We start from the raw sequence: 25,797 nt of genomic DNA on the forward strand, positions 1-25,797 counted from the left end.
GTGAGGCATAGTAGTATGCAGAATGGAAGAAAAATTAATTGCAGTACAACAATTTCACTTGTAATGGAAAATATTTCCTTTTATTTTCATTTCAGACTGTGAACAAGTACAGCCTCCATTGTGGCTTCAGACTCTTATGAATGCTTGTAGACAAGCAAGTGATTTTAGCATTCAAGGTGTTGCTATTTCTCTGGTAATGGACTTGGTTGGATTGACTCAATCTGTTGCTGTTGTCACTGGAGAAAACCTAAACAGTGTGGAAACTGCACAGCCCCTTAGTCCAAACCAAGGAAGAGTTGCTGTAGTTATCAGGCCTCCTCTTACTCAAGGCAACCTGAGATATATGGTTGAAAAGACAGATTTTTTCAAGGTACAGTAATCATCTTACTGCCCATGCATTTATTTCTTGTGCATTAGTTTCTTTAGATTGTATTTCCAGCAACAAGAAGACACACTTTCTTTCCAAGTCTGTATCAACAGCCTTGCCCTTCTTATACTTTCTTAGGTTATGGAATAAAACTTCCTTACTGGGTTATATGACAATTGCTATTTTCTGTTTTACCATTCAAATTAAAATATTTAGCTACTACTACTAAAGGTAGTTCCACACAGTGTAGGTATAAACAGCTGATTTGAATTGGTCTTTTGCAAATATAAATGAAAGAAGTGAGTTACTAGACGTGAGAAGATGTTGTGAGAGGTAGCCAAGACATGAAACTGAGAGAAAATGTTCTGGGTAGATGGGGTTTAACAAAAACAAGAATACTAATGACTAGGGCTGTCACTTAACTGGTGTTAATGTGTCCGATTAAGGCACAGCACAATTAAAGTGTTAATTTTTTTTAACTCGCTTTAATCTCAGATCCTCTGGGTGGAAGGGCAGCATGAACTGCTCTGGAGAACCTGTCTGGTCAGGTGCAGTAATGCAGGCCGCCAGCAGAGGGTGGGAAGAGAAGAGGCTAGAGAAAAGACATGGTTCTCATCCTGGTTCCAGTGGAGGAGTAGAGATCTTGATACTCCCCACCCCCCTCGGGTTACCATATTTTTTTAAAGTAAAAACAGGATGGCCAGGGCCTCACTGGAGTTGCCCGCCCCCTGCAGGGCTCGCCCAAGCCACCCTCCCCATGCCTCCCAGGGCTGGGGCTGGCGCTGACTCCCCCCCCCCCCCCCCAACTCTGTGCTGCCTGCATCTGGGGCTGAGTCCTGTGCTGCTCACAGCTGGGGCTGGGCCCCCGAGCTCTGCGCCTCCCCCAGCTGAGGCAGATCTTCCCCCCCACCCCCGCGCTCTGTGCCTCCCCCGGCTGAGGCTGATGCCCCTCCCCCCAGCTCTGTGCCACCCAGGGTCAACTCTGAAGCCAGCACTGCCTGTGAGCAGCAAATTTCTCCACTTTCGTTCTGGCGGGCAGTGCTGCCTTCAGCTGATCCCCAGGCAGCATCTGCCACTGTCTGCTCTGCCTTGCAGCTGAGATAAGTACCCTGTTTTGGTGAAAAAGTAGGGATGGGTGGGACAGAGCTGAAAAAGGGGACTGTTTTGGCCAAAATGGGATGTATCGTCACCTTAGCCAGCCCTGGCCCTATTGTTCACGGCCGACCCTTCCCTCCCGGGACCAGCTCCCCTGCGTTGTACCCTATGCTGCTAGCTGGCTGCCCACTCTGGGGGTACCCCACAGAGAATATGGGCCTGATGTGCTCAGCCTCCCTGCAACCAGCCTCTCCTCCCCTGCAGTATGATGAGTCCCTGAGGTAAAATCCACCCTCCCTTGCAAACAAGGCCTCACTCAGCCGAAGGGAGCCCACCTAGCTCAGTAAAAGGAGGCGAGCCCAGTACCAGAAACCACTTTTCCAGATTCATCAGCAAGACACCTTCCTCACCCTCCTACTGCACAAGTTATTGCTTGCTGCTCCCCATTGACACCCGCTGTCCTCCCAGGCCCTTGTCCTGCACAAGTCATTGCTTACTTCCCCTCTCCCGTGTCCTCCCGCAACACTGAATGCTTGTTTGTCTGAGTGTTTGGCTGAACAAGAAGTAGGACTGAGTGGACTTGTAGGCTGTAAAGTTTTACATTGTTTTATTGTTAAGTGCAGTTATTCTTTTTTACATAAATATACATTTGTAAGTTCAACTTTCATGATAAAAAGATTGCACTACAGTACTTCAGTGAGGTGAATTGAAGTTTCTTTTTTACAGTGTAAATGTTTGTAATAAAAAATAAATATAAAGTGAGCACTGTACACTTTGTATTCTATGTTGTATTTGACAATGTAGAAAACATCCAAAAATATTTAAATAAATGGTATTCTATTATTGTTTAACAGTGCAATTAATCACGATTAATGTTTTTAATCGGGCAGTTAATCATGATTAATTTTTTAATTGCTTGACAGTCTTACTTATGACTTATGAAATGTGAACTGTTTTTAAAATTATTTACAAAAGAAACATTTTAATTTTATATTATAATTGCAATATTAGATATAGAATTCTGGAGACAAATTACACTAGCTCCACTCTTGTGATTTAGGAGGTCATCAGAAATCCTCAGCAGAAGAATATTCTGTAGTAGGTAGTTAATTATCACAGTATTGAAATATTCTACTTTTACAAATGTAAACTATCAAGTACTGCATCCTCAGAGTGAAATTTTATGGAACTTTATACAGTAGGGTATTGCAGTGTTTTTTGGCTTTTTTGTAGAGATATAAGCAATGCATAATCACATAATTTCCCCCAATTGTTCATATTTTTCACTGATACTGCATATGTCCCTTTCATTGTGTAAAGCTAGTAATTTTTCAGAAAAATACAAGATATTCATTGACTTAAAATATATTTTCATTTACAAAGCATGTAGCTTTAACTCTGTGGGACCAGTTGGGTGATGGAACTCCTCAACATCATCAGAAGAGTGTGGAGCTCTTTTACCAGTTACATAACCTGGTTCCATCTTCTAGCATTTGTGAGGATGTTATAAGTCAGCAGCTGACTCACAGAGACAAGGTAAATCTTCCCTCCTGTTTGCGTGATTATTAAAAGGTGAGTTAAAGGAACCATCAGGAAATGTAGTAATAGAGTGACATATATGAGTTAGGAACTCGGTAGCTCATATATGTCATTGAGCTATTTCATGTATATGTGCACGTATATACACACTGATATGTAAAGAATTATGACATGTTTATAAAATTGTGAACTCTCACCAAATCTTCGTCTCACCTTTCCTTTCTGTCCCTTCATCTAATTAATTTATGATCCCATCATGGATAGTGTCTGAGTGCTTTATAACCACTAATTCATTTATCCTCACAGTGCCTCTAAGGCAGAGGAAGTGTTATTGTCCCCATTTTTCAGATGGAGAGCTAAGGCGCAGAGAGTTTTAATGACTTAACCAAAGTCATACAGAAGGCTTGGTAAAGCTTGGAATTGAACTGAGATCCGAGTGCCTGAGTCCTAGGCGTAAATCCTCCTCCTTCCCACCTCAGTCTCTGCCCCCTCCTCCTTCCCTTTGAAGCTCTCTCTCTCTCTCTCTCTCAGTCTAGGCACACTCTTCCTCCTTCTCTCTTCTCTTGCTGTATTCTGACCAACATTATAGCAAACCCTATAACTTCTGCTCCTCCAGTAAATTTGCCTTGATAAGCGATCTATTTGTTGGCATGTTCTGCTGTCTCCACTTCATTTCTCTCCTCAAAACTTGTTACTCTTTCTCCAAATTAGCTTTTCTTATTGCCATGCCTTCCATGAAGATCTTTTGTCACTTCTCCTGAAAGTGGTGGTGGTGGTCCCTCCTCTCTTCATTTAGTTATTTACAGACCCCCCTCACTTATTTTCCTTTTGGGCCCACTTGATTTTGGTCTCTTCTATCCTTGCTATCCACCTTCTTTTTTTGGTGGTTTAGAGGTCTCTGTCTCTTCTGTCCTCAACCGTCTTGCCTTGGGTGGCTTCTAATAAGCCGTCTGATATATCTGCTTCTTTTAAAATTATTGGCTCACTGTCTACTTTGGGTTCCTTTTCTCTCTAGGCTCCTGTGACTCTGACTTCCTGGTTCTCATTCTGCCTTTCTAACTCATTCAGCATCTCCTCTGATGATCTTTAAGAACTAATGTAAAGATCAATCAGTGCCATTTGCAGCATATAACAAGAAGTTTTATTACTCCTACAAAACCCAAGAACTTCTCTGCATGTTCTTGATCACTGTGTATTGGCACTTTTTTCATTTAACTGTTTATATATAGAGAGAGCATTCTTGTAACATCTCTCATCCTAGAACAGAAAGTGAGCAGTTTCTGTTAACTACATAGTCTTTCACATGTTTGAGCAACTTTACATCCCTTCCACTTTGTGTGGTTCCACCTTGAGTCCCTTTCTTCTCCTGCCACTTACCCTCAGGAGATTTCTGTGATGTTAGATTTTGTGGCATTACCTTTACCAATTCCTGTGCATTGCTAGTAGGTGAACTAACCTCACAGTCATTGCCAGTTTCCCCTGCATCTGAATAGTTGTTTGGAACTCACCTGGTCAACTCTTGAGAGCAACTGGTCCCTGGTTGCTTGTAGGAAATAACAGGTGGGGCTATAGAGTTGTCTGCATTCTACAAAGTATGATTAGACTTGGCAGAATTAGATTTTAAAAAAAAATTCGATGGTTAATATAGATGTTTAAAAATAAATACTCTTTTCAATTTTTCTTTATTTAAACTTTCAGAGTTGCGGGAAATTATGGAGGAAGGGTCAGACAATAATTGTTTAATAAAGTAAACCTTGAGATTCAAAACTTTATAACTGTTAAAACACAATATGTCAACATCACATCAAAATGTACAAAGTAAATATCCTTAAATCAAACTCTTAAATTCTCAGGCAGCATTTTGCTTCCTTTATCAGTGGAAATATGTTTTTTCTGTTTGTGTGTGTACGGAGAAATTGACACTTAGTGATAAAAAATCTAATCCTTTCAAACCTTGGTGCTACTCTTTGTCCCTACCTTCCATCCTTTGTCATTGTCTTTAGGTGCTGGTTGAACTTTATACTGGCTGTCCTATTAGAAGTTCAGAGAGCTCTTTTCTACCTCTGTCATAGTAGTATTTGGCTTGCTGATGGCACTTCTTAATTTTTCTGTTACCTTTTCTGCTACTGCTGGCTTCAGAAGTTTATTTGCTGCAGGCAGTAATCAGCGTGTGGTGTGACATGAGATTGTGTACTGGACTGCTGCCCTGACTTTCTGTTGGTATATTTGTTCAATGCATTACTGCTGTCCATGGGTCTTTATTATCCCACTACGCCTTGCTTAGCAATTTCTCTGTAATCTCGGCAGCTACTTTTGCTTTGCCCTTAGACTGGCTGTGTTGCAGAAAGGATGTGATATTTTCAAATTCTGCTGATGCTGCAAATTGTGCAAATTCCTGACAAGCAAACTGAGGTCCATTACCTTTAATAAGTCTCTGGAATTCCGTTCAGGCAAAGTGGGCTTCCCAGCATTCAAAGACAGAAATTGTTGTTGAATTTAAGGGATCTGTTTCCAAATAATCCAGAGAGTCAATCAATCATCAGGTATACTATATTTCTCAGAATACGTTGGTCTGTTCCTATCTTGCTCAGTCATGTTTCAGAGTATTGTAAGAAGAGGTGGACAATTTTATTCGGATGAATAGTTTATTTGCTGAAAAATGCAGCTTTGGCCAAACCAAACCATCCCCAAATTTGACCCCACAATTTCATTTTTCAGAGCTAGCTTCAGAAAGCCGTATGTGTTTGTGTGTGTGTGTGCGCTGCTATAACTGTCAGCCCACTGGTTAGGGGTCTTTCCTGGGATGTGGAATACCCAGGTATGAATCCCCACCATTCACTGGGTCAAAGAGAGAGTGAGAATGAAAATGACTCTGTTGCCTGGTGATTAAGGCACTCTCTTGGGAGAAAGAAGATATTAATTCAGACCTTGTCTCTGTCCGATTCAAAGGACAGACTTGAATCCACATCTCCCACCTCCCAGGTCACTGAAAAATACATGTATTTCTTGCCTTTCTTTGCAGACCACTCTTTTTTTTTTTATTCTTTTAGTCTGAGTTTGCCATTATTTTGTGTGATGCTGTATATCTTACACTGTTTCTAATGTTTTCAAATTTGTAACCGTTTATTTTATTCACTGCTGCAGTAGATAGCAGCAGCATTAAGTTGCAGTCTTTGTTGTTGCAATGTGTGTTCTGATTCCATTATTTTTCATGCCTGCAACTATATGATCTCTAATGAATTTGTCTGTAAGTGTGCCAGAGTTACATGACAAGGGTAACTGGTGTGGCTTGGTTGCGTATTGGTTTGTAGTTTTGAGTTTCATTTTGATCAGATGTATGGAAAATATACTTCTGATATATTATCATTTTTTTAGGGACAAGTATTTTTCTAAAGCATCTAAGACTTTATTTACATCTTGCCTTTCTTCATCTGCCAGCTCTAAGTGCTGACATATAGGAAAGCAGTCCTTACCCATTGCTTTATTCAGAGTAGCCATTCCGCCTGCCATGCTTTCTTTGTTCAGTCCTGCAGCCATTTCACAGTTTGTCCATGAGGCCCTGAAGCAGCTCTGTTTTTCATAGACGTCCCCATGTATTTGTTCCATAGCAGGGAGTGGGATATTTGAGTCATTACTGATGTCACTGAGTGCCTCTGGTCAGCCACAACAAAAAGTTAAAGCAGTAAAAACTTTTATTCTGACACCATGTTAAGAACTGATATAAAGAGCAGCCAGTGGAAATCATCTACTGTACTGTGCACAAGTTTTATTGGTCCTACAAAACCCAGGAACTACGCGACATATTCTTGAGCACGGTCTGCTGGCATCTAATCAATTAACAATTTGCTTATATTCAGATGAAGACCTCTTATAACACCCTTTATCTTCCCCTCAATCTGACCTCTGTTTGTCCCTCATGTTTCTGTTTTCAACCCCTTCTCTTTTCCCTCTTAGCTGTGCTTAGATGTCTTTAATGCCATGATTTTTAAGTACCTCTTCCATGGTGATGATTACTGTCTTTTTCACAAGCTGAGCATCACATATTTCCTCCTAATCTCTCTCTCTTTCTGTCACCTTCTCTATCACCTCTAAGAAATGCATTTGTCCTGGATAGTAAATGTTCTTATTTTTTAAAATTGTACATAGGTGTTGTTTTTTTTTTTTTTTGCAATGACGATCTATTCTTGCCTCTCAGGATTGGTAATAAAGAACCATCTTTAGGTAAAAATGAGAAAATGGAGAATCTGACCGAAAACCATGTTTCCATTCTTGTCTAGCTTTCCTTTCACTGCTTTCTCGGGGGAATGATAGTCAATTTGATCTAACCTATGTTTTGTTTTACAGAAAATAAGGATGGAAGCTCATGCAAAGTTTGCAGTGCTTTGGCATCTCACAAGGGACCTTCATATTAACAAGTCTTCTTCCTTTGGCCGTTCCTTTGACAGGTTGGTTATCATTAGGGCCCTACCAAATTCATGATCCATTTTGGTAAATTTCACAGTTTCAGATGTTTAAATCTGTGTTCAAAAATTTTCTCACCAAACCCCCATCACTAGCCTCACCTTTCTCAGCTAGGATTGTGCTCATACACACAGTTTCTTTGTGTGAATGTGATGAAAGAAAATTAATTTGAATGTTGTACCCTTTACGTACAACTGTGGGACAGCACAGTGAAGTGTTGCATTTCATCTTGCATTTCTTTTGGAGCTACCTCTGTTATTTATTGCTGAAGAGAACGTGGTAAATTCTGTGCACACAGTAGAAAAGCTGATGAATATGTACCACAGAATGGCACAAAAATGTTAAAGATGATTAGGGGCTACTCGGTGTATTAACTAAGAGGTAAGGCAACTGTTAATTTTCTCCCCTGGAAAGGGCTCTCAAGACCTAAGATATGAAAGGGAGAAAATGATGAAAATAGGAACAGTGTTATTGTCAAGTAAGCTATATTTCTGTTCTCAGTCCTTGAGGATAACACTTGTAGATAATAATTATTTTATTTTCTCTGCAACCTCGTTTACAGATTTTTAAAACTGTTGCTGTTATTTATATTGCAGTGTCACCTAAAGGGCAACCAAGTTAGGGCTTCATTGTGCTAGATGCTGTACAAACACAGTAAATGAGAATTCCTCTATTATTTTGATCTGTCTTTACTGTTAGTGCTTTCTGTCTCCTTTTCTGTTGTTCTAGAATATGTAAATTTCACTTTTGGATGCAAAATTTGGAAGAGAGCTTCTCATTGATTTCAAACAAAATGCCACTTATGTGAAACAAGCTGTAATCAGTATGTCTTGGGATACTCATCTGAACAAACCTAATATATTACTATTGCTCAGTACATAGGTCATAAAGAATCATTGCAATCACATCAGTGCAAACTTAGAGAGCAATATATTTTTTGAAAATCTGAGTAGAGTTTTAATTACACATCTCAACATTCCTCATGCATATATGAAAGATTAGTATATTAAACATAGTTGTTGCTTGCTAATTATTTTGAGTGAAAGAGAGGAAGTACACTTGCATATTGAGATAGAAAAAGCAAAGAAAGCTCATTGAAAGTGGACAAATATTGAAGTTTAATGTAGATTAGATTAAAATAGATTATATTCTGTAGTAGCAACATGTTAGATTTATTCCTGTTTTTTTCCCCCAGGTCTTTGTTCATCATGCTGGACAGCCTTAATAGCTTAGATGGTTCTACCTGGTCAGTGGGGCAAGCATGGTTAAACCAAGTACTCCAAAGACATGACATTGCAAGAGTACTTGAACCTTTGCTTCTACTGCTACTCCATCCAAAAACACAGCGAGTTTCTGTGCAACGAGTTCAGGCTGAGTGCTACTGGAATAAGTCTCCTCACTACCCTGAAGAAGAAACTGAAAAGCACTTCATGCAAAAATTTAGCTGTGGTGATGGTAAGTACAATTTAACCCCCTCAAAAATTCCTTAATAACTAACATTTTATTAATTTAAGTATATATAATATTTTATGTATTTTTGTCCATATAACATGAAACAGATGGCAGAAGAAACACCAGGCGTGATTTGCATATTAAATAGTTTTCAGAACTGCCAGCATTTAGGATGCTGGTAAAGATTATATTCTCTTTCCAAAAAATTTTTTAGTCTCAGTGAAAACTTCTCTGTGGGTTCAACTCTGCAGCAGGCCAAATATTTGGAGTACAGTTAAAACAACTTTTCCCTTGTATATGTCACAGTTTCAGGGATAACTGCACCTTTCACCTACACCTCTACAGCTCCTTGAGGGCATCCACTTGAGGTTTCAGGCTTCTTAGGAGTAACCTCTCTCAGTCGGAGACCTCTCCCTCTCTCCCTCTCCAGGGGTTTAGACTTGCTTTGTGCTGTTAAACAGTCACCCCTATCCACTTTAGAAGTGGTTGAAGCTATCCTATTAATCATTTAATTGATGGGTGAAGCTCTGCTTTATACAGTTAGTAAATGGACATTTAAGTTGCTTTATGATCTTTCAGGATGAAAGGTGCAAAGTATAATAATTTTATTTAAATGTAAGTTTTTATTATTTCTGCTTATATCTCAAGTTCAAAGTAAACCTAAAGAAAAACTATTCATAGGCCATAACTATTTTTTGTGATTTCTTTTTTAAGCATTTTCTCACATGCCTGTAAGCCAAGGACAACTCATTACACCTAAAGAAAACAATGAAAAACAACTTATCATGGATGAAATGGGGAACTTCAGTCTCACAGTCAACCCTTTGAGTGACAGACTGTCCTTGTTAAGTACTAGCAGTGAGACTATTCCAATGGTGGTGTCTGATTTTGACCTTCCCGACCATCAAATAGAAATACTCCAGAGTTCTGACTCTGGCTGTTCACAGTCATCTGCTGGAGACAACCTGAGCTATGAGGTGGAGGCAGAAAGCCTCGGTGCTCAGAATAGTTCTCAGACATTGCGAGAAGACTCACCTGATGAAATTGTGCACCAGGTGGTTATTGACTTGATATGCAAGGTAGTAAGTGGTCTGGGAGAGGAGACCGAATCCGTTAAACATGATCTGCATCCCGATGATGTTTCATCTAAATTCAGTACTTTAGATCACTCTGAGGAGGTTTCTAAAAGTGAAGATGAAAATATTCAAAGCAGCCAGAACAGTTTGTTTGGTGATGACAGTTCTCAGTTATTATCTGCTTCGATTGAGACTGGACTTGAAAGACTAATGGATTCATCACCTTGTACTGGAGTAAGCACTCAGGCCCCCTCTGACCTTACTTTCAGGTCATCAGATGCAAAATCTGGACAAAGAAGTCACAGTAGTATTCAGTTCAGCTTCAAAGGAAAACTACCAGAAAAAATGTCAGAAAAAGAAACTATTGTTAAAGAGGCTGGTAAGCAACCAGGAGCAAAGCCCAAAGTGAAAATAGCCAGAAGGAAAGATGAAGACAAGAAAAAAGCACAAACAGAAAAGCTTAAACAAACCAGTATTTTCTTTAGTGATGGTCTTGATTTAGAGAATTGGTACAGCTGTGGAGAGGGAGAAATTTCAGAAATAGAGAGTGATGTGGGGTCTCCAGGAATACGAAAATCTCCTAGTTTTAACATTCATCCATTATATCAACATGTATTGCTTTATCTCCAGTTATATGACTCCTCAAGAACATTATATGCTTTTTCTGCAATCAAAGCAATCTTGAAAACAAACCCCTCTGCTTTTGTAAATGCCATCTCTACTACCAGTGTCAACAATGTATACACTCCTCAGCTGTCCTTGCTTCAGAATCTTTTAGCCAGGCATCGAATATCTGTTATGGGCAAAGACTTCTATAGTCACATTCCAGTGGACTCTAACCATAACTTTAGGAGTTCTATGTACATAGAAATTCTTATCTCTCTATGTTTATACTATATGAGGAGCCACTATCCAACTCATGTAAAGGTAACCCCACAAGATCTAATAGGAAACCGCAATATGCAGATGATGAGCATTGAAATTTTGACACTTCTCTTTTCTGAATTGGCAAAAGTAATAGAAAGTTCTGCAAAGGGCTTTCCTAGCTTTATTTCAGACATGTTATCCAAATGCAAGGTTCAGAAAGTGATCCTGCACTGTTTGCTATCTTCTATCTTTAGTGCACAAAAGTGGCACAGTGAAAAGGTAGCTGGTAAAAACATAGTTGTTATTGAAGAAGGTTTCTCTGAAGACAGCCTTATCAACTTTTCTGAAGATGAATTTGACAGTGGCAGTACTCTACAGTCACAGCTCTTAAAAGTGCTTCAGCGACTAATTGTCTTAGAGCATAGAGTAATGACCGTGCCTGAGGAGAATGAAACAGGCTTTGAATTTGTCTTTACTGACTTGGAGCAGATTAACCCACAGCAGCCAATGACTTCACTTCAGTACTTACACTCCCAACCAATAACCTCTCAAGGCATGTTTCTCTGTGCAGTAATAAGAGCTTTACACCAACACTGTGCCTGTAAAATGCACCCCCAGTGGATTGGCCTAATCACTTCTACTCTGCCTTACATGGGAAAAGTTCTACAAAGAGTGGTAGTTTCTGTGACCCTCCAGCTTTGCAGGAATTTGGATAATTTAATTCAGCAGTATAAATATGAAACAGGATTATCCGATAGCAGGCATGTATATACTTTTTTTCTTTTTGCAAATTTGATCATATATTTAAATGTTTACTTAGCTGTGTGGAGCAAATTCACAACAAACTCAATGTTGCATTTTAGGCCGCTTTGGATGGCATCAATTACTCCACCAGATATGATTCTTACCCTGTTAGAAGGCATCACAACAATAATTCATTACTGTCTGCTTGATCCGTCTACACAGTATCATCAGGTAAACTTAGTCAAGCATCTGAGAGGCTTCTTATGTCACATTTGTTAAATTAGAGTGTATGGTCTGCATTTGGAATGCTTGTAATGTTGCATTTGCTCTGAATTTAAGTTTGAGGTGCTTGTGGGGAACATATTCATAGAATCATAAAATATCAGAGTTGGAAGGGACCTCAGGAGATCATCTAGTCCAACCCCCTGCTCAAAAAGCAGGACCAATCCTCAAATTTATTTGCCCCAGATCCCTAAATGGCCCCCTCAACGATTGAACTCACAACCCTGGGTTTAGCAGGCCAGTAATCAAACCACAGAGCTATCCCTCCCCCCAATATATATTTAATATATTTAAATCATAATGAATTATTTTTGGGTAATAATTAGGATTTAGAGAATTCTTATAAGAGAAAGCATTATTCATTGATAACATATTGTATACAAACCATACATTTTTCCAATCGTTGCATGTATTCTCCAAAGATTCAGTTGTCACAAAGCCTTATTCTTGGAGTCCATGCTCCTACACAAGAACAAGGGTGGGAATTCCTCCATCTCAGAATTCTAAAGGGTTAGCTCCAGCAGCCAAACTCAACTGTGGAACTTACCATTGGTGCCACACTTTGTTATTCCTGAATATGGTTGGGTTCTGTGTTCACCTACCTAGTTAACTCTGCTACCTGGATTTACCCTCTTCAGAAACAAAACTTTCTGTCGGAATGTCCATTCTAGTGCCTCTTCCTGCTAGCTTGAAGCTTTGTATATTAGCAGCTTGACTTTTGGCTCTGACAATATTTTGTAGCTGCAGCTGGGTGCATAGTCTATATACTGGGCATTTGGCCCTGAACCTAATGGACCACTTTTTCTTGTTGACTGTTTAGCTTTATTTAAATATATATTTTCTATCCCTTTCCCCAACTCTTTTCAGTAGTCACCATCAAAATACTTATTACCTGTCTTTGCAAGTAGATAATGTTGTTATGGTATTCATTATAGCACTAATTCTGAAGTAATGTTAATCACTTGCAGAGGCATTTACAAAGATTTAAATGTGATCACTGTAGAAATAGAGATGATAATGAAAAACCCTCAGACCTTCAGAATATGCCCCAGTCTGATCGATAGCATTTTTAACATATCCCCTACCAACTTATCTATGTACCCCATGGATAAGTACAAACTTTGCTTTGTATGCCTTGTGAAGGATAATGCTGGGCTGGATCTGCTTGCAGGATCAGCTGGAAGGTGTCACTAGAAGCCCTGTGGTCCTGGCTTAAGCACATTCCGCAACACTTCTGATAAATCCATACAGTCAGAAATACCACTGGGTGTTAAGATTTTGTGTTAGCACTGGCTACATCAACAGATGTCTATGGGGATGGGCAAGGAAACTATGCTTTAACATCTTCCAGCCATACAGCTCCACTCAATATGCCAGTGTCATATTTGCCTGTTGTAACACTGAATTTCTTATGTGATGTTTGGGAATAAAGCAGTAAACAGAGGCCATTGAGTATGGAAGATACACTGGTTAGTTTTGGCCAAACTAAAATCTCTACATGCATAGTAATCAGAATATAAAACCGTAGGGTAAATCTTTATACATTCTGAAAACTCACACTTTTTTATTTATATATTTCAATAAATCAATGCATCGTACAATAGATATTAAAGGTGCTACTTTATTATTTGAGAAGCATACACTGCTAAAGGAATATGCTTCCTATTGCTCCTTAAAATACAAATTTATATTAATAGACACATCATGCCAGAGGAATTGAAAAGACATTAAAAATACTGATTTTTCATTTTCTTGCTGTTATTCAGAACAAACAGGGTAAACATCTTACAAAAGCCTATGTAGATGTTCATCCTAAAATCACAGTGTAAAATGTTTAGCTGTACGTTGTTATTTCTTAATTTATATAATTTTGCTAATGCTAGTATGTAGATATTTAATGCTGGGTTGTTGTTTTTTATAATACCTCTAGCTTTTGGTTAACGTAGACCAGAAACACTTGTTTGAAGCACGCAGTGGAATCCTGTCTATCCTTCATATGATCATGTCATCCGTGACTTTGCTGTGGAGCATACTGCACCAGGCAGATTCTTCAGAGAAAACAACTGCTGCAGCAGCTGCATCTGTTACCACTATTAATCTTGGATCAACAAAGGTCAGAACATCAGGACTAACATGGTTTGAATTGTGCATGGTTACTTTTGTCAAACCAAATCTAACTGTATTCCATTAGTATTTCTTAGAAGAGTCTTTCAACTTTTGCAATACCTGAGTTGTCCCCAGGCTAAGAAGGGATGGGCAGCCAGTTTATAATTAGTTTACAATTTACTTTGGTAAAATGTATAAGTTCTGACAAAAATATGATTCTCCAGTTAGTACTGTACTGATGACATAACATCACCCATGAAAAATAGCTGAAGCAGAGAGAAGGGGAAGTGTTCACAATGTAAACCATTTAAAATACCATTTTATATCTCTAAGGTTATAGAATATTTGTTTAAAATCTTTACAAAAATCTCACAATATATTTCAATAAACACTTGATATGACACCCTCATGAGGTTCCATGCTCCATCCAGTTAGCGGCATCATTGTATGGAGAAAGATCATATCAGATCACAGGATGGCGGCTGGAAAGAGTAGGTTGCGGACAGGAGGAATTGAACAATATGGTATTTGAGGAGTTTTTCAAAGTATTCCAGTAACATGCTTGATGTCCTGCTTTGCCCATTTATTGGAATCAGTTCAAACTCTTCTGCTATTGAAGGAATTTTGTGTTTTTGTAAACAAATTCAGGTTATCTGATATGATACATGGATTTTAGTGTGATTTCCACATAGTCGTCATGTTACTTTATGTACTACATACCTGTTCACCTTAATATACACAATATTATTTTTTGATGTATGTATAAAAAAAGGGACACCATGGTACAGGTTTTTACAACATATCCATTGAAACTAATGGCATTTAATCTCTGTATTGTCTTTCTATAAACACCTGCTTCCTGGTCATATTCATGTTGGCAAAAAGACTCTCTGAAATCAGTCTCCTTACAGAACGGGTGACCCATACTTCATATTTCACGAAGACAAGATCATCCTTTGTACTCCACAATAATTGGTTATCTAAGTTTAATACTTCCATACATCACAGATTGTTCTCTTTTTGTTTTGCCTGAAGCTTCAACAGTCAAGAGCACCTGTCATATGCTGGATGTGAGAAGAGCTGTTAAGATTTATCTTGATTAGAACCAAACTAATTCAGGACAATATCTAGGATGACCTTTTCCTGTACTTCACCCCATTCAAGATAAATCCTTTGGGTGCCATGACAATGGCCACTTCAAAGCCAAGCATAGAGTTAATGTGGTTGGATAAGGAGTTACTGTAAAGAACTTTTGTATGATCTGTTTAATGCTTCAGTACATCTTTGGAAGCAATTATCTGAATGAGTGCAGAAGGGGCATGGCTAAGCTCTGGAAGTCCATATAGAAGTCTACGCTTGCCTCTGGTATTTGCAAGAAGAGAAGTGCTGCCCAAATATTACAGAATAGGAGAGGGATCGTTCTCAGAAATTTTTCAGTGTGGTATGTCAGTCAGTTAGAGTATAAAGTTTGGATGCTTGTTTCAATGTGTGCACATTCTCTTTCTGTGTTTCAGAATTTGAGGCAGCAGATTCTTGAATTGTTGGGCCCAATATCAATGAATCACGGTGTTCACTTTATGGCTGCTGTTGCATTTGTATGGAATGAGAGGAGACAAAACAAAAACACTTCTAGAACAAAGGTATGTGCATGTCGCTAGTTGGCATGGCTACTTGAATAAGTGGTAATCTGATTTACTGGATTTCCACTATTTGTCTTTAGAACCTACTTTAAAAAAATTCAGGATAAGATTTTTGGGGTCAAATGAAGCATTATTCAAATCCTTTTCATAAGTGCATTTATGTTTATGCATGTGTCCGCATGGTCAAATAACCACACATTTATTTTAGAATTGAATAAAATTGTTAATTTTTTTATAATAGAATTTTTTAAAAACCCATTATTGTAAGTGACTAATATTTAAAATAGAGACTTCAAGGGAAAGTGACAGTCAATGAATATCTGGTAAACTATTTGTCCAAAAAATTTCACCTACGTCTCGTTCCTACACTTTTTTTTTTTTTTAAATATTCTTAGCTTCTCATGCATTGTCCTTTACTTTGGAAAACTGTTCTCATCAACTTCTTCTACACTGGACAATACTATTAACTGTAATAGTATTGTATAGCATATGTTGGTCTTTTCCAGGTAATTCCTACAGCCAGTGAAGAACAGCTTCTACTGGTAGAGCTAGTTCGCTCTATCAGTGTTATGAGAACAGAGACTGTTATACAAACAGTAAAAGAAGTTTTAAAGCAGCCTCCAGCCATAGCCAAGGACAAGGTAGGAAAATCACAGAGTTGTTGCTAGTTCATATGATGCTATTTTAGAAGTGATAAACTGTACAAGTACTCAAATTGTGCTGCAGGAACATGCTACTAATGTGCTGTAGGTTGGTAACAGCTGTCCTCTACCAAAATCTGTTTCTGGTAATTTCTTCTTAATCCTATTGTGTATAGAAAATCATTTTTCTCTCATTTTAAAAATATATTTAGTGAAAGATGCTAGATTGACAGCATTTGAATTATATAATCAATTGTGTTTCATATTTCAAAAATAAGCAAGTTCAGGTTAACAAAGTAGTTGTGCCACCTGTAGAGTATCATATACTGATTTAAAATTCACTCTTTTGGATACCTACTAGAAAGGAGGATTAATCGGATGTGACTCTTTTTTTTTTTCATGGGGGCTAAGATATTTTTAAGGCTGGGATGCCCCGGGATTCCCATTCTTTTCTCCTTTGTTATTGCTTTTGAAAGGCCTCGTATCATCTGTCCAGTTGAGGGAGGTCTAGATGTGATCTCTGGCCCCTCACTCTGGAGCCTGTTAGTGGCGTTCTGTGATTCAGCTAGGGTGGAGGGGATAGGGGAGAGTGCTTCAGAGTAACATTAGGTTTTACATGGCTAAGATTTTTGCTGCCCAAGTGTGACACTCAGACACCCCTCTGAGTGCATTGCAATTTAATTTGACCTCAAGCTATCCACTATTTTGTTACCTTTTGAAACCTGGTAGTTGGTTCAACACCCACTGTTTTTGCTGAGGTAAACAAAAAGACAAAAGTCAATTTCTTCCGATGTCAAATTATAACATTCATAAACCAGTTGGAGAACACTTCAATCTCTCTGGTCACGCGATTACAGACATGAAAGTTGCTATATTACAACAAAAAAAACTTCAAATCCAGACTCCAGCGAGAAACTGTTGAATTGGAATTCATTTGCAAATTGGATTCATTTGCAAATTAACTAGGGAGGTGGTAGAATCTCCTTCCTTGGAAGTTTTTAAGGTCAGGCTTGACAAAGCCTTGGCTGGGATGATTTGATTGGGGATTGGTCCTGCTTTGAGCAGGGGGTTGGACTAGATGACCTCCTGAGGTCCCTTCCAACCCTGATATTCTATGATTCTATGGATACAATTAACTTAGGCTTGAATAGAGACTGGGAGTGGCTAAGTCATTATGCAAGGTAACCTATTTCCCCTTGTTTTTTCCTACCCCCCCCCCCCCACGTTCTTGTTAAACCCTGGATTTGTGCTGGAAATGGCCCACCTTGATTATCATACACATTGTAAGGAGAGTGGTCACTTTAGATAAGCTATTACCAGCAGGAGAGTGGGTTTGTGTGTTTGGGGGGGGTGGTGAGAAGACCTGGATTTGTGCTGGAAATGGCCCAACTTGCTTATCATACACATTGTAAGGAGAGTGATCACTTTAGATAAGCTATTACCAGCAGGAGAGTGGGGTGGGAGGAGGTATTTTTTCATGCTTTGTGTGTATATAAAAAGATCTTCTACACTTTCCACAGTATGCATCCGATGAAGTGAGCTGTAGCTCACGAAAGCTTATGCTCAAATTGGTTAGTCTCTAAGGTGCCACAAGTACTCCTTTTCTTTTTGCGAATACAGACTAACACGGCTGTTACTCTGAAACCTTTCTTCCTGGTGACACTGATTTCTTGTCTTTCTAGAAGCATCTGTCATTGGAAGTCTGCATGCTGCAATTTTTCTATGCTTATATTCAAAGGTAAGACAATGAGGCTGTAGATCCTTTATTGTTTTCTTTCTGTATCATCAGTCAGTAGATAACTATGAAAGAGAATCTGGACATTTTATATCCTTAACAGAAAGTTGCCTCCCTCTGATTTACTACAGCAGACCGAAAGGTTACATGAGAAGAAAACAGTTTTCTCCATTTGTAATCTATGAGCTATATCCACTTAGACTCAGCATTGCAGTGCCTAACTTCTAGGCACACTGACACCTAGTAGAATCCACAGTCCTGAGTTAGGTGCCCAGGCTCCCTAGACAATGCTTGGGGAGAATTAGGCACCTAAGAATGGGATGCACAAAAGCCAGCAAGCTAAGTGGAGAGCTGCCTTAGAGCCATTAGAAAATACTGAAGACAGAGGTGGAGCCTAAGCCCTGCTCCTCAAAGGGAATTAGGCACATAATGGGAGGCACCTCGCTAGGGATTTATAGCCATGAACCCTCTTCAAGAGTTAGGCACGTCAGCCAGGTCAGTCCTTTCTTGCAGAAAATGGAGGGGGAGGAAGAGGTGGAGATGTCCCCCTAATATTCAATAGCTTAGTGTTTGAGCACTCACCCAGGACCTGGGGGATCGGGGCTCAAATTCCCTCTCTGCCTGTTGTGGAGTAAGAACGTGAACCTAGGTCTCCCACCTTTCCAGTGAGTGCTCTAATCACTGGGCTATAGGGTATTCTCTCAATCTGTCCCATTGGAGCTGTTCCACTTTGTGTAAATAAATAAATATTCATTGGACTAGAGAGAGCATGAGATTATTCTATAGCACAGTGGTCAGGCACTTACCTGAAAGATCCATGTTCCAGCCCCTGTTGTAATGAATATCTAATTATTTATACAAAGTGGAACAGTTTCAACAGAGAGACTGAGACACCTGCCCAAGAATACCTATATGGTTAGGGCACTCCCCATGTAGGTAGGAGACCCGAGTTCAGGCAGAATGGGGATTTGATCCTGGGTGAGTGCTCTAACCACTGGGTTATTGGGCATAAATACACTACTACTACTGAATGGGTCCTGATATGGTAGCTGTGCTCTGATAACACCTACCAGATTGGGCCCCTCAGGTGAGATAGGCAGAAGAGTGCCTAGTTTGTGGATCTCACTGGGGTTTAGACATGATCTGGGTATCAGGAGTGATGTGGCTTTGTGCATGTCCATCAGCAGAAACATAGGTGGAATTTAGCTACGTACAAGGTAAGGGGGAAGCTGATTGGAGGTTTTGAGAATCCAAATTTTGGAGTTAGGTGCCTAAAGTGGCAGTTATGCACCTAAATTCATTTGTGGGTATAGCTGGTTTGTGTTATTTTATATTATAGATAAAAAGGGAATCTTCTGGGTTCCTCAATTCCCCCTTTATCTTTCATTCTCTCCCCTAAATGGAAAGGCCCACAGCAAACCTCTCTGCAGCTGAGGAAGACTGGACTCAGACCCCTCCAGACTCATCAGCACCACTTCAGTCATTGGCCAGAGAGGGTATCTTCTTTCCCATTCCTTCAGAGTCTGGCACATTACCTCCCCATTTCTATTGATCTGTTAACCAAGTGGGTGAGACAGGACCTAAATTTTGATCTCCTGCATGTGAACAGTGCTTTTGGTTGGCACTAAAGTTGGTGTTGTCAGACAGGAGAGATGGGAGAACAGAAAATTTGACACTTGACATGATTTTATCACTTTAACTCTCTCATCATCTTACAGGATTCCAGTGTCCAGCTTAGTAGACAGCTGGGCAACACTATTGCTTCTTCTGAAGGATTCTGTACAACTCAGTCTTCCAGCACCAGGGCAGTTTCTCATACTTGGGTGAGCAGTTACACTTACAAGTTCTAACAAAATTGTGATCCCATAAATGTAAAATTATATAAAGGGCAAGTGTTTAAAATCTTGATTTAATTACTTGGAGTTTTGACTGGAGAAAAATTCCTATTTCCTAGAGACCTTCTTGACAAAGATTTATCTTGAATGCAGTATCTTACTTGAAAGAAGGTTGATCACATACAAATGTTGATTCTTGTATTGCTCCAACAATTTTTCTGGAAGAAGCACTTCTGGTATGAGTGTAGTACTATCTCCATCTTCATCCAGTTCTCAGCTTCCCTCAGTCACATTGCCAACGGTGTGGTAATTATGAATACTTGTGATGCTAGTTTGTGAGGTCTCCCAACACATTTTTTCCATAGGTCATCAGAGAGCCATTAGATGAAAATGACTTTTTGTCACTTTCACCCGTGGTCAAATTTAAATAAGAGACCTACATATATCAAACTCCATATCTCATTATTAATCCCCTCAGCTACCAGGACCCTCTAAACAGTAGTTTTAAATGTCTAAATTTACTCAATAAGTCACTCTTATGACTATTTATTTTGTATATTTTCCTCTCATGTGAAATAGGATTAATTACCAGCCCAGAAACAGTTTGCTGAACTTCAGAAATAAAATGCTGAATACGGTCGTTTGTGTTAAGCACTGAACAACATTCTCTGTAAATTGTAGTAATATTGTAGTAAAGTGTTAAACCAAATAGTCACAAATTAATTTGTCCAAAAACCTCTCCATGAAGATATTTTTGGATGGATTCCAATGTTACATCTACTTGAAAACTATTAATTATACAGGTTTCAGAGTAACAGCCGTGTTAGTCTGTATTCGTAAAAAGAAAAGGAGTACTTGTGGCACCTTAGAGTCTCTAAGGTGCCACAAGTACTCCTTTTCTTTTTATTAATTATACAAATTGTCTGTAACAATCAAAATAAATTTCAGTCATTTGGAAATGAGTCTTTTGGAATTTTAGCAAACTAAAGGGAAGTAGCTGAAGTTTCAACTAATGTGTACTGTGCATGTGAATTTGTCATGGAATTTTTGCCTGTTATTCTAAAATAATGCAATAGTTTATTTTAAGATTATCATCAGTTTTCATTTAATATATTTTCTTTTTAGTGTTCTAAATGAGTTTATTATGAAAAACCCAAGTCTGGAGAATAAGAAAGATCAAAGAGATCTTCAGGTAAAAAATATGTTTTTGTATAAATTTACTGTTAAAATATTCTTCAGTAAATGCCTAACTGCTGAGAGTACAGCATATCTGATCTTTCCTGTACATTTAAAAAAATATTTTTAAGCAACTGATCTTGTTATAATGGCTTTTTTATTTCCTTTTGTAGTTTTTTCTATTGCTTATAGTTGTTATATTTTTCTTAATACTGTATTTAACTTAAAATTTTCTTGCTGTAACTTAAACCCGTTGCTATTTGTTCTGTCCTCATTATTAACATTTCTCCCATCAGTCATCTTTCTGTGGACTGAGCCTTGCCTAGTTTTCTTAATTTTATATCACAGTTCTTATTTTCTCAACATTTATCACTTCTGTTGCTGCCCTCTGAGCTTTCTAAGCTTCATTTCTTTTTTTAAAAAATGTTGGAACCCAACACTGAATGCAGTACTCCAACTGAAGCTAAATAGCACTAAGCAGAGAAGATTAATTACCTTGCTGCTTGTACTTGAGGTACTCCTGTTAATACAACTTGGATTAGTATTTTATGTAGAGGCATTGCAGTTTGGACTCATGTTCAGTTCATGATGCTCTCCTACAACACCCAGACACTTGTCTATGTACTGCCACAAATCATCATTCACCTAGTCTATGGGCAAAACATGCCATCAGATATGCATGTTGTCAAGGTTCCTTCCCCACTCTGAACTCTAGGGTACAGATGTGGGAACCTGCATGAAAAACCCCCTAAACTTATTTTTACCAGCTTAGGTTAAAACTTCCCCAAGGTACAAACTATTTTACCTGTTGCCCCTGGACTTTATTGCTGCCACCACCAAACGTCTAACAAATATGTAACAGGGAAACAGCCCACCTAGAAACGTCTTTCCCCCCAAAATCCTCCCAAACCCTACACCCCCTTTCCTGGGGAAAGCTTGATAAAAATCCTCACCAATTTGCATAGGTGAACACAGACCCAAACTCTTGGATCTTAAGAACAATGAAAAAGCAATCAGGTTCTTAAAAGAATAAGTTTAATTGAAGAAAAAGTAAAAGAATCACCTGTGTAAAATCAAGATGGTAAATACCTTACAGGGTAATCAGATTCAAAACATAGAGAATCCCTCTAGGCAAAACCTTAAGTTACAAAAAGACACAAAAACAGGAATATACATTTCATTCAGTACAACTTATTTTATCAGTCATTTAAACAAAACAGAATCTAACGCATATCTAACTAGATTGCTTATTAGCCCTTTACAGGAGTTCTGACCTGCATTCCTGCTCTGGTCCCGGCAAAAGCAACACACAGACCGAGAGAACGCTTTGTTTTCCCGCCCCCCAGCTTTGAAAGTATCTTGTCTCCTCATTGGTCATTTTGGTCAGGTGCCAGTGAGGTTATCTTTAGCTTCTTAACCCTTTACAGGTGAAAGGATTCCTTCCTCTGGCCAGGAGGGATTTAAAGGTAGTTAGCCTTCCCTTTATATTTATGACACATGTACTTACTGAATCTAAAATATACCTTAAGTGAATTCTCTTGTGAGCTTGAACACTTGACTACTTTTTTTATAAAAAGAAAAGGAGCCTTAGGCACCTTAGAGACTAACAAATTTTATTTGAGCATAAGCTTTCGTGAGCTACAGCTCACTTCATCGGATGCATTCAGTGGAAAATACAGTGGGAAGATTTATATACACAGAGAACATGAAAGAATGGGTGTTACCATACACACTGTAACGAGAGTGATCATGGGTCATTACACAAAGTAAAACTATTTCCCCATGTTTATTTCACCCCCCCACCCACCGCCCCCACTGTTCCTCAGATGTTCTTGTCTGCTGGAAATGGCCCACCTTGATTATCACTACAAAAGGTCCCCCGCCCTCCCGCTCTCCTGCTGGTAATAGCTCACCTTACCTGATCACTCTCCTTACAGTGTGTATAGTAACACCCATTGTTTCATGTTCTCTGTGTATATAAACCTCCCCACTGTATTTTCCACTGAATGCATCCAGTGAAGTGAGCTGTAGCTCACCAAAGCTTATGCTCAAATAAATTTGTTAGTCTCTAAGGTGCCACAAGTCCTCCTTTTCTTTTTGCGGATACAGACTAACACGGCTGCTACTCTGAAACCTACTTTTTTTGTGTTTCTCCTATAATTCCAAACCTGCTTAACTCCTGATCAGAGTGCCTAAAACGTTAGCTGCAAAGACGTATTGTACTGCAACAGTCATGCTGTTTACCATCTGAAATCACTTTCCTGAACAACTTTCAGGATCATGAGTTAATTCATGTCTCTGATAGAGTAAGTTATTCTTTGATGTTAGATGAAAAGGCATGCTGTTGGGGGGAAAGGTCTGTTACACAAGCTTTTTAAGCACACTTGTATATATCATATATTACCATATATGACATACCTTTACTTCACCTGCGATCATTGCAAAAATGTTGCACCTCCCATTGCTTTAATTTTGAATGTAAACTCTGTGTGATGGTAAACAGTAGCTAGTCCAGCGGAGGTCACATGCTCTATTTGTGATAGGTGATATTTTTGGAAAAAGCAATCCAGGATTATGAAATAATCTTTCAAATTATCCATTGAGACCTTGATATTTCAACTGAAACACAAAAGTGTTTCAGATTAAAAGGGATAAAAAAAAAAAGTTTAACATCCAGAACGAGATTCTGTGAATGGACACAACACACTTAAATTTTCCCAGTCATAGGGATGGCTATTGAATAAACCTTATTTCTGTGTTTTTTTTTAAATGAAGATGTGAAAACTATTGCTGCAATCAGATCCATACAGCCTTCCACTTCTTACTTATAGATAAAGCCACTAAGCATGTAATTGTTTCATTTTCCTGATTTCAGACCAATTCTCTAATTTATCAGAATTATTTTGCATTTCACTTCTATCCTCTGAAGTGTTTGTGCTACCTTTCAACTTCATACCATCTACCAATTTGATTAATCAGTTGGCTAAGATCTGTTCACCTCATCCTCCAAGGAGTATTCATCATTGCTGATGTTGAACAGAAGTGAATCCAGAACAGAACCCTATGATATCCCATTCTATAATTCCTCTTCTCCTGACACTGAGCTAATGAGTATCTGTGTAGACAACATATCTCAAGATAGCCAATTTACTCTTTTACACAAGGTTCTTTACACATTTGTTTCTTGCTTTCCATCAGGATGTAACTCACAAAATAGTGGATGCCATTGGTGCCATTGCTGGTTCTTCCTTGGAACAGACTACTTGGCTAAGACGAAATCTAGAGGTCAAACCTTCCCCCAAGATAATGGTTGATGGAAACAACTTGGAATCGGATGTTGAAGGTAGCTTATTTTCCCGTTATTCAAAATAAAATATTGAATTAATTTATTGATTCCCTTCACGTTACTGCAGAATGACAGATTTTATAATATTAGACATTTGCTAAATCAGATTGAGTGCTGTTGTGCGGAGTACTGAGCTATATTAAACCTAATGTACATGGTGAAGCAAAAAACAGTCAATTTTCCATGTTTTGGAATATATTTACTTTTAAATATTTATTTTTGTAGATATTGATATAAGGTACATAGTTTCCAAAATCAATTGTCTCTTGCTGTCACTTTTTCTTTTAGATATGTTGTATCCAGCTCTGGAAACCTCAAATATAACTCCTTCAGTTTATAGCGTCCATGCATTAACATTACTTTCTGAGGTAAATGTTTCTTCAGTTATACTACATGCTGGTTTCTTATAATACAGAGGGACATAGAGAGATTAGAAATACGCACAGAAAAATGCACATGAGATTCAATTCAGAAGAATACTAGTTAAATATCTATGGGAAAAATAATTGAAATGTATATGCACAGTGGGGAAAAGAAATGCATAAAGAGGCCTAAGAGTGATAATGGACAGCAAATGTATACATGAATTTGTCATTTTGTTGGTTATTTGCTAAGAACTGGCAATGTTCTCAATGTTGTACCATTATCATTTGTGTGGTGGTGCTGTCCATAGGCCCCAATCACTCTCATTGGGCTGAGAACAAAAAGTGACCATGTGATCAGAGAGTCATTGAGGTTCAGAACAGTGACTGCTGACAGATGTCTAATAGGCAAAATAATCCTCATATCTGTCAAGGGGTTCCTGTCGTCTGCCCTGACTTCTGTCCTAGACATATTTATTTGTATGATTTTGTTAATTTGCTGTATTAGTTTGTGGTGATGGATATTATATTTTATTTGCATTTTGTGGGGAAAAAAGGAAAATTTGACAGTAGCCATTGAAGTCAATGGACACAGGTTCCTGCCATGTGCCAGGGTATTAATCTTTGTAATCCTGACATGTTATACATGTGCAGTGACTTGTACCAGGGTTTGCTGGAAGAAATTGAGTGAGGAATTTGGGGTGTTTGGTAAGGATTTTTGTGACAGGGTTTATGTTATATAGGCATAGTATGGATGAATTTATGTGCTGGTAATTGTGAACTAATGCTTATATTTTGTGGGCTATGCTATAGCGCAGGGGTTGGCAGCCTTTCAGAAGTGGTGTGCCGAGTCTTCATTTATTCCCTCCAATTGAAGGTTTTGCGTGCCAGTAATACATTTTAACATTTTTAGAAGGTCTCTTTCTATAAGTCTGTAATATATAACTAAACTATTGTTGTACGTAAAGTAAATAAGGTTTTTAAAATGTTTAAGAAGCTTCATTTAAAATTAAATTAAAATGCAGAGCCCCCCGGACCGGTGGCCAGGACCCGGGCAGTGCGAGTGCCACTGA

At 38.6% G+C, this 25,797-nt stretch overlaps 1 protein-coding gene across 5 annotated transcripts in view; it reads left to right on the top strand.

The window, feature by feature from the left end:
• Positions 1–25,797, top strand: part of DOP1A (DOP1 leucine zipper like protein A) — a 94,967-nt gene that overhangs the window by 51,647 nt on the left and 17,523 nt on the right. For all 5 annotated transcript variants that reach the window (XM_027821334.3, XM_027821335.3, XM_037894385.2 and 2 more), the window contains exons 15-28: positions 96–370; positions 2,846–2,998; positions 7,346–7,446; positions 8,658–8,917; positions 9,629–11,618; positions 11,721–11,832; positions 13,814–13,996; positions 15,504–15,629; positions 16,136–16,270; positions 17,953–18,008; positions 19,724–19,828; positions 20,966–21,032; positions 24,215–24,359; positions 24,651–24,730. In XM_027821334.3, coding sequence (XP_027677135.2) covers positions 96–370; positions 2,846–2,998; positions 7,346–7,446; positions 8,658–8,917; positions 9,629–11,618; positions 11,721–11,832; positions 13,814–13,996; positions 15,504–15,629; positions 16,136–16,270; positions 17,953–18,008; positions 19,724–19,828; positions 20,966–21,032; positions 24,215–24,359; positions 24,651–24,730 — 3,788 coding nt within the window. The remainder of the gene's footprint in view (positions 1–95; positions 371–2,845; positions 2,999–7,345; positions 7,447–8,657; positions 8,918–9,628; positions 11,619–11,720; positions 11,833–13,813; positions 13,997–15,503; positions 15,630–16,135; positions 16,271–17,952; positions 18,009–19,723; positions 19,829–20,965; positions 21,033–24,214; positions 24,360–24,650; positions 24,731–25,797) is intronic.

The sequence above is a fragment of the Chelonia mydas genome, chromosome 3 (assembly GCF_015237465.2).
Source record: "Chelonia mydas isolate rCheMyd1 chromosome 3, rCheMyd1.pri.v2, whole genome shotgun sequence".
In the NCBI taxonomy this organism is placed as follows: domain Eukaryota; kingdom Metazoa; phylum Chordata; order Testudines; family Cheloniidae; genus Chelonia; species Chelonia mydas.